The following is a 9573-nucleotide window of genomic DNA, read 5'->3' as shown; positions in this document are numbered from 1 at the left end:
TTGGTTTTTCTGGCTTTTTCATTGAGGGCTTGAGTATGGAAACTATTTTAAATGCATGAATTTGATTGAGATTATTTCCCAGTTGCTCTAGTGGACTTTTTAATCCTTACATTGGATGCGTTATTTCATAGATGTTACATTTACAGGGGACTTGTTTTTCCTTTCTTTTTAGTATCACTGTTTGATTTTGGACTACTTGATTCCCTCCTCCTGTTTCCTTCCATTCTGTTTTCCTCCTTCCAATAAAATGTCATAAAAATTAATCATAGCTGCAGGCCAATTTTAACATCCAGATTTAGAAAGTAGGATTTTAAAACCCTTGCGCTGAAAGGAAAAAGGCTCTCTAACAGGAAGTCTTTGTTTTGTTATGGAGCAAGGAAGAATGTTTTTAAAACTTTATCTAGCTGAACAGTTTATTGCAAAAAAGTCTCAAAACTATGAAGATTTTAGAAGATTTTTTTTTTAAAAACAGGTAGGAGTGGATGTCTGATAGCAAGGGCAGAATTAAGATCATCAATTCCAGTGTCTGACAGATGTTCTCCTGTAACTTTTTACTGTAGGAATCATCTCGGTGAGTGAATCCAAACCAATTTTCCACTGTAACCAGTCCTGTCTCAAGCAGTGGGTGTATGTAGAATTTCAAAAGATAAAAAGGCAATTATAAGAGAACTGGAAAATGTCATAAATTCAGGTACTGAAGCCCATGTTCTCAACTGAAGGCTCCAGAGCAGAATCTGGTTGCATCTGTGATGTTGGTTGGCCACTTCTTGCAAGAAGAGGTGGCTTTGGCTTTATCACCTTGAGTGTGTGTCTCCTTTGATGAGAGATGTCTCTCCATTCAAGAAGCTGTTCTTCCCAGCTGTCTGACATGTTGGGATCTCAGTGCTCCTGTCTCATAAGAAACGTCTGAAAGTGGTACAAGTAGAAGACATTGAGTGGAAGAGAAGCACATTTCAGCACAGCAGCTCCTGGGAATGATCTCCTCGGCTCGTTATGGTTCTTGTTACATTGGTTGTGGAAGCCAGATGAGATCAGTGTTTCTGTCATGGCGAACAGAACATGCCAGGTACTCTGCAAAATGTTTTCAAACACAGCAAAAGGAAGCTTTCTCCTAAGGAGGAGACCCAAGGTGGCTGTGGGCGAGCCTTTGCAGGCTGGAGAGACCCCAGCTCTTTATTTCACAGGGCAACGGAGGCGCTTCAAGTAGAAGAGCAGAGCCCTGGACCTCTTTGCTGGAGCAGCGCCTGATTTCAGGAGGTTTTTAAGAGGCTTCAAGGAGGGTTGTGCTATTGACCTCATGCTGTCCTGGATGTACTGGAGAAGATCCAGGTGGTGAGAAAGCAGAAGCAAAGGCACAGATGGAGAAAAGCGGAACAGGCAAAAGGAGAAAATATGGCTCATATCAAGTTACTTAAGCTTGCAGTGTTTTCCCCCCAAGAGCAAGTGCGCACGGTGCTTTTTAAAAGTGCATAAATGCTTTGATAATATAAATGTGAAGATAAGAAAAGAATTGCTGTTGGTGTGCAGGAAAGGAAACTGTGACCTCCATATGGAGAGGGACGTAGCCCAGCTGGCTGAAAATGGGACTGAAAAAGACTATGAAGGCTAATTAAAATGTGAAAAACTGAGAATTCATGCTAATAGACAGCAGATCTCTGTCTGGTGCTGGTTCACAGCTAAATCTGATTTCCTTGGGAGACGCAGGGAACTGATTTAAGTTCCTTACCTTGCACTGACTTTGATACTTTTCAGCCTTTTAAGCAGTGTGTTCTCAGCAAAGTGCTCGGTACCTGCAGGTCTGCTGTGCCTGGATGGGGAAGCCACAGCAGGAACCTCTTACTCTTGCTACCATGAAAAAATGTACTACAGGTGTCTTCATATTGAGTGTTAGACTTGGCTTTGACCTTGTTCTGCTTTGCATCTGGGTCGTGTTTTTTAGCTTTCCCTTTCAGTGCCTACAGGTGTAATGACTTGGAAACCTCAGCCCTTGCTCTGTGGTGTATGTCGTGTATGTGCAGCCGAGGTCGTGACATTGCATCTTCATCCATGTCCTTACGAGAGGCACTGACTCACCTCCAGACCAAGGCAGGTCCACAGAAGGGTATTTTGAGGTGAGCATCTGGGCAAGGAGCCTTGTTAGCCAAATCACAGCCTTCTAGGCTCTCAATGATGCTGGTTTGAGAGAAAATTTAGCTATTCAGGTGCTCCCACAAAGTCAGAATAGTTGTGATGGACATGTAACCCAGGGATTTGGACTGTGTACCTGGTTCTGTTTTATGCTAAAACCAAACTTTATATGGGGATCTATGGCAGAAGCTGCGTTTCTTGGGTTGAATGGGTTATTCTGCCTGTGCTGAAGGAATGCCACAACCCTTCTTTTTCCGTTATGCTCTTCCCTTCTCCCACAAAGAGCAAATCTGTCTGTCTGCTGCTTCTGTTACTTAGTGCTCTTTAACACATAAAAAAGGAAGACTAGAAAGGAAAGTTTCTGGGAAGAGTGCATGTCCGAAGAGTTTAAGAGTTAAAGTGTGTTGTGTTATACCCTCCAATGGCAATTAATTCATTGTGTTCGTCGGTTTGTAACGAGCCTTGAACTGATAACTGGCGATTGGATTTACTATTCTGTGCTGGAAAGTACAGTGGCTTTCCTGGATAATGAAGTTAAAATACCAATAAAAGCTTAGGAAAATATGCTCCCTCCTCTTTTATTGTTCTCTAATGGTTTTCTGTTACCGCAGTGTCTAGAAGACCCAGGAGCGTGACTTGCTGTCCTTCTGCAAACTGGGATTGCACAGTTCTCTTTGGAAAGGCTTTTCAAGCCAAGGACAGAAATGCTTGGCAGATCGAAGCCATCTCAAATCCACTCCTTAAAAGCGGTGGTAGCATGTTAAGGGCCATGGATTTACCAAGAAGGAGAGGATCATACCTGAGCTTTCTGAGAAAAAAGGCAGTGAAGCGGTTTGCAGAGGACGTTGTGTAACCTGCTCCAGACCTTGGAAAGGATGCACACAGCCAAGCTGGGCTGAAAACGCCAGATTTGGGGGAGGAAGATGGGTTATGAGATTTCCAGCTCAAAGAAAATATAATCTCTACTCTCTCCATCCCCATCTCTGGCCACGCTCTGGCTCATGTTATATATCATAAGAGTTTTGCATTCAGGGCTGCTGCTTCTCTTGCAGACAAGACGTTGTGTATAAATTCTTGTAATGTGGAAATGGAAATTGTTTACCCTTTTGCTGCTTGCCTTTTTATGAGGAAAAAGTAATGATGACAAAAAGAAGACTTAAAATATTTTGAGTATTGGTTTTGTTTGTTTGCTTTATCAGTAAAGCAAAGCTACTCCCCAAGTTTCCTTCTAATCTGTTTGAAAATAAGTAATCTCCTGAATGTTTTTTTCTACCACGTTACTAGAGGTGAATTTCTGATGGGGCACAATGGGGCTGATATTCAAGTAGCTGCTTCTCTGAACTGCAGCCTCCAACGTCTGAACTTCAGAGCACCAGAAATACAGCAGTATTGCTTGCAGAGAGTGCCTCTGCAGAGCTTAGTCTTGCTATTAGTCTTCTCACACTAATGATCTCCAAAATTGAAAACGATGAGGGAATTTGATTTTAATAATACCATTAAACTGTAATACAAGAGGATGATTTCATGCTCTTTTTCTCTGGTGCTTTAAGATATTGTGGTGTAGGAGAGCATGGTTTTTATTGATTAGGTCTAAAGCTGTCTGGTCTGACTTTCTCATGATTAAGTGGAAGCCAACTTCATAATGCAGCATGCAAAGAACTCTTTAGGGGTTTTGTTTAGTGATAAATGTGCTCCAAAAGACACCGGTTCTTCCTACCAAACTTGGCTTTGCCTAGGGGAAAAAAAAATACACCTTTTGCACATAATTGCATTGGTTGGGTTTATTTTTCAACTTCTCTCACTCTCAAGCTGTTTGACCATTGGAAATAAATACCTTGGTATCCAGTGGTTCTTCATTCTCTTGAAGTGTTTCTGAGGGATGTACGTTACTTAAGGCTTTTGCGGAGGGCTGCAGTTCAATATGCAAACTTTAGCGGTTATTTCGGCACCCCAGCGTTGTTTTTCTTATTACATGTGGTGTGTATATCTAGCCATAACTCTGTGGTGTATTTGGGTTTCACAGCCTGAAGAAAGCTTCCTGTTTTATGGTGACTTGAAAAAAAATTACATGTGTGTATACATACATCTCTCTGTTCTTACTTCTGTAGGGCGTGGAATGCCTGTCCTTACAAACCAGATGAGTTTGACTGCAGACTACGTTATTTTGGGGGTTCGCACTGCGCTCCCTTGACATCTCAAAGCAGCTTTGTTCTGCATTTCCAGAGCAGGTTCTGCATGTGGCTGCAGAGAAAATCAGCATTTTTGTATGCGTGCCTTTGCTTTTCTTTATTTTGCTGAGAGCAACCAAGGTAGAACGGGCTCATTCTGGTGAGCATGCCTTGACTATTGTTTCTTAGGCTATTTTCAGGTGGAGTTTCCCCCGGGAGTTTTCCTTACTTGGCTTTTTGACCTTTTTGCATCCTATAGTGATCCTCTTGATTAAAAGTATGGAGTCGTAATGGCTTTATGTGGTGTTTCCAGAATTAAGGTAACTTGAAGGCTTTAGGTTGGGGGAGAAGGGAAATGGTGATTGTTACAAACTTTTCTATTGTTGTTGTGGAAAGTAAGACTACTTTTTTGGGAGCAGGTAAGTGCTTGCAGGGCTCCTCAAAATTACTCCTGGTCTGCAAGCTCAGGGGCTGAAAGAATTGATTCACCATGACTTTGAGGATGAGGAGTTTCAGCGAAACAATGAATCAGGACAATAATTTCTTTCAGACCTCCTCCGAAAGGGCTGGATGTGGCAGCCAGGATGCTACAGCGAAGGGGGCTCGGCCGGTGCAGATGTGTTGGCACAGCACCACACAAAACCATCCCCTGGGCTGGGGCCACCCACATCCATGGTCCTGCTCCGCCAGCTCCAGTATCTCATCTGCTGGAGCCGGCAAGGGCCCAGGTCTTGCATCTCCAAATCACAAGCCACTACTGGGGGGATGTGTGTGGACAAGTGCCCGTTCAAGCCCTGCAAGTGTGTTTGCTCCACGTTTTCCTGAAAGGATGCTACTGATATTTGTACAAAATGTTTCTGGGTTATTTTTACAATGCTGGGCAGTGTTCACATCAACCAAGACGTGTTTTTCTGACATGCGAAGTGCTGCTTTATCCGTGTCTTAACATTGCACTGGTGTCCAGCCAGCAGCATTTCACTGACGGTTATTTCTCCTTTTGCATCTGTCTGGCTGCATGCTATTTTGCAAGATGGGTGGCAAACATCTGCTTGTCCCATTCTGCAAATGTGCTCCCTCATTGCGGCCACACCAAATAAGAGGGAATAAATTCGTTTAATTTAAGGCACAATGCCATGCACCCCTGCGTCCAGACCCAAAGCTGCAGAGTCTGATTCTGACTGCTCAGTGATAATTGGAATATAAGAATAAAACCTGGATGAAAACAGAATAGCAGAGTTGAAGTTGTTCAGGCTGGAGAAGACTTTATACAGGCTTTGTGAATAAAGGGGTTATTATGATTAACTGTCCAGGAAAATAAACATACTGTGCCAATCTTTCCTATTTCTCCTTCTGAGACTAAACTTAAATGGTTTTGTTCAGATCGTGAAAAGCTTTCATGTCTTGTAAGAAAATTGGATTGTTTCACTGAAAACCACAAACCCCATCACTCAAAATAAGAAATCGGGGTATTCTGTCCTTTCCGGATCTTTATGATTTTCCAGGTGAAACTTTTTGAATTATTCCAAGCACATTGGTAGTTCTGACTCTTTACAGCACAGCTGGGAGGATGGCATGCGAGGAGCCATGTTGTACCTGGCAGGAAAAGAAATCGCTGTATTTATCCCTAATCTCTGCGTCAGTGCCCAGTTGTGGACAAGGAGGTGGCATGGGGTGAGCTTAACATTGTGCTACAGCTTTCCAAGCCTGCAGATGTAGTGTTAAAATTGTAATAGCCAGGAAAGGAAAAGAAAAAAGAAAATTAGGGTTGCGCCTTTACCAAATCTTCTCAAGATGAAAAATATCGCTTGGACAAAGGCATCGCGGTGTTGTGGGAGCTGCACGTTGTATCGAGCTGGTTCCCTGCCGCTCCGTTTCCAGTGCGTTTATTTAATCATATTTTGGAAAGTTCAAATAAGAGATTGAAGCAGTAACGGTGTTCAAAAGGAGCGGTGATGATTTCGTTGAAGTTTTAACCAGAATTGTAGTGCAATTTGTTCCTCCCATTAGTTCTGCAGTGTTTCAACTTGATTTAAGTAAGTGGTTTAAAAAAAACCACAACAAGCAATGTTCACTCATTTTTGCTCATCCCTTGATTTCTCTATCCAACGCTGTGTAGGTAGGTGAGTGCTGGCTTTTACTTGTTGCTTTTTAGGTCCAAGTATAACTGTGTGGTGCATCCCACAGCGTTTCGGGGTCCTTTTGGACCCAACCATCATTGCAATGACAAAACATCAGGAATTGCAGTAAATGTGGCCCTACCAGCTCACAGATGGGGTTAAACAGCAATAACTTGGGAATTCGGGATGAGGTGGGTTGGGGTGTGAGAGGGAACGCAAGAACTCCCCAGGATATGTCAAAGGATGATACAACTTTAATGGTTATTACTTCTGATAGGGACTTTTATGGCCAGAATGAGCCTTTGTTCTTAACTAGCAATTCACAGAAGGAGTTTATTCTTCTCTGCTGTCTCAAAGATGCTTTTGATGCCACAGGTTTTGTTCTTGGTGCAATAGTGCACTCGATAACCTTTTGGTGCTGCTTTTTTGAAGCCTCTTCCTTCTTCTCTTAAGCTGTATTTGGTTTGCATGTGTATTTTTATGGTTTAAATAACTGGGATTTGGTTTCTTCAGCGCAAAGAAAACCCCACCCTGGTCAGAGCAGCGCTGGTTGTTGGCCGGCGTAGTAACAAGGTGTTTGGCACTCAAGGAACTTCACAACAGATTAATTATTTAGGAAGTGGGAATAGCTGGGGAAAACGCCACTGGTGGTGATCTGCCATGCCCTGGGGTAGCTGGCAGGACTGGTGGAGTTTCTAAACCGAAATTCCAGTTTCTGGGCAGGAATGGTGATTTAATAACTGTCAAAAGAGTTTTTAATGCAGCAACTATTTTTTCATGAATAAGAGGTCGCTTTATAAAATTTTTTTTTGCCTCTTGGCAAAAATGATGTTATAAAGATGTACTTGCTTTGTGTTTAAAGTGTTAATTTATGTGGTATGCTGAATGGGATTTAGAGGTCCCTGAAGACCTTTGAATCTCAGTAGCTAATGAGGCTTGCAGAAGAGGGCTTGGGAGAGGAAAAACTTACTGGCAGTCAGTAGTACTGGTGAAAGAGCTCCAGGATTGAGCAAGTTTTGCAGAGGATAATTAGAAATGATTGCATCGGTGTTTGGGGTGTTTGATTATTTCCAGCAATAGATCTCCTTGATCCCTGCATCCCCCCCATGCCCCAGGGGGCTGCTCCTCTCTGTCAAAACCCTTCAAGTTTATTTTTTCCCCCAAGTCTTAGACTATTTCCAAGAGGACACAGCTCCTCGTGGCTCTCTTTGGGATAAGATGGGCACCCATGAGCACCCATCTCACATCTGCTTTGGCTTTCCCCTCCCCAGCTCAGCAGAGCCATTCCTGGTGGAAAGGATTTGCGGTTCAGGCTCCGATCTCTCTGCCTGGCTAAGCCAGCCTTGCCAAAGATGCTTAAACTTGTCCTTCCTCTTCCAGCTGGCCTTGCTGAACTTGTTCAACTCTGAAGAGAAGCTGCACGTTGGAGAAGAAGGTAGACGCGTCCGGCGAAATAAAAGGAGTAAAGGCAGCGAAGGGCCAGACGGTGAGTGCCAGACAGGCGGAAGACTCTTTTTCTTTCAGATCATGGTTATATAGAGAATTCTATATGTGGGGAAAAAAATAAATTGGCATCTGTGGTTTATAATAGTTTCTGTGTGACTTTGATTGCCTTCCAGATGAGAAATTCCAGTAGTTCTCATTTCTGCAACTGTTCATCTAGTGATTTTGTGTAAATTACTGCTACTTAGTAGTCTCATCCTTGGCTGCTCTTCTCTAATAGTAAGACACTCTGCTCATTCAAGGCTATAATTTGTGCTTATATACTTATATTTGTTGTTCTGTACATCTATCTCTGCTTAAATTCATCAGTTGAATGTCTGCATCACAAAACAATAACTGGGTTTTGCTGGGGTTTTGCAGTGCAGTGGAAGGCTTCAGGTGGGTTCAAAGGCCATCACAGTAGTACAGAGGTTGTATTAAAGGACTGGAGAGGTACCAAAAAATCAAAATTATTAATCTGTGATTCAGGAAATATAAAAATGAGGATGTGGGATACAAACTCCAGGGCTGTCGGGCTTCCTTGGTGGCCTTGGTGCTGTGTGATAGCCCGAGACCTCCCTGGCATGGCAGTGCTGGCTGTCCTGCTGGTCCATCACTATCTCTTGGTGAGAGCATCATCCTCCATGTGTCCTGCTCTGCTACACCCAGATGCCAAAGCCCTTCTCCTGCGTCTGGTCTCTTTGTTTCAGACCTTCTGGTTGGTTTTGGACATGGTGTCTGGCAATGCGCCTGCGTTGGGACAGTCCCACCACTCACTCCGTCACGGGTTGTGTCTTACCTTGATACGCACACCTTATGCTAGTGCTAAATATTACAACTTGGTGCTGTCTGATAGGGGTTTTTCTTAATGCGTTCTAATCTTTAATCCAGGAAGTTCCTGGAGGGGAGGCAGAGGCCATTCCTGATGGCTGTGAATGTGCTGAACTCATGTGGAGGATGCGGTGGTGGGAGCAGGAGCTGGGCTGCAGGGGTTGGTAGTGGCTTTGCAGGGTGAGGGACCGCAGCGACAGGTCCTGGGTGAGGTCTGGGACATATGGCCAGAGTTAGAGAAAGCTTCTGCCTGAAGTTCTCCTTGATGCTCAAGATACAGCGGTGAGAAGGGGTTTACTGGGGTTTTGAAGCTGCTCATGCAGCAGGATCACAGCAGCTGAGAGCACTGTGTGGAAGGGACAGGGAGCAGGTGACAAGGAGCACATTTGAGTGGCTGATGGTATGTGACCCCACGGACACAGGGGTGATTCTTGGTGGCTGTGTCCCCTACAGCCCCTGGATGACTGCAGGGTGCTTCAAAACGGAAAATGAACCCTGCCAAAACTGTTTCATGCTGGAGGTCATTTAATACCACCTTTTTGGTTCTTCTGAGAACAGCACTGAAATCCTTAGGTAGAGCATAGCTAACGGCAAGTATTGCAACTTCTTTATTGCACCAAAAACACATTCAACTCTTGTTGAGAACTTCAGTAATAAATACCAAAATAATTAAAAATTACTTCACCTTCAGTCCTCTTCCCCAGTATGAACAATTTTATTTCCAGTGCTGTCTTTTCCTGATTGTCCAACTATGCTGAGACTCGAGGACTGCCTCCTGTGCTGTGCTCCTGCACATTCCTGATGGAGAAAAGCACGGGACCACTTTTATATGGAGAGAAGCAAACTGG

General features: G+C 43.7%; 1 protein-coding gene across 1 annotated transcript in view; it reads left to right on the top strand.

The window, feature by feature from the left end:
* Positions 1-7792: 7792 nt before the first annotated feature.
* EDA (ectodysplasin A) overlaps positions 7793-9573 on the top strand; it is a gene marked incomplete at its 5' end in the record, with an annotated part of 27719 nt that continues 25938 nt past the window's right edge. The window contains one exon of the mRNA XM_010178523.1: positions 7793-7898. Coding sequence (XP_010176825.1) covers positions 7793-7898 — 106 coding nt within the window. The remainder of the gene's footprint in view (positions 7899-9573) is intronic.

Source organism: Mesitornis unicolor, unplaced genomic scaffold (assembly GCF_000695765.1).
Source record: "Mesitornis unicolor isolate BGI_N332 unplaced genomic scaffold, ASM69576v1 scaffold6772, whole genome shotgun sequence".
NCBI lineage: Eukaryota > Metazoa > Chordata > Aves > Mesitornithiformes > Mesitornithidae > Mesitornis > Mesitornis unicolor.
Note: the sequence above shows the minus strand (reverse complement) of the source record. Positions and strands in the feature narration are given on the sequence as shown.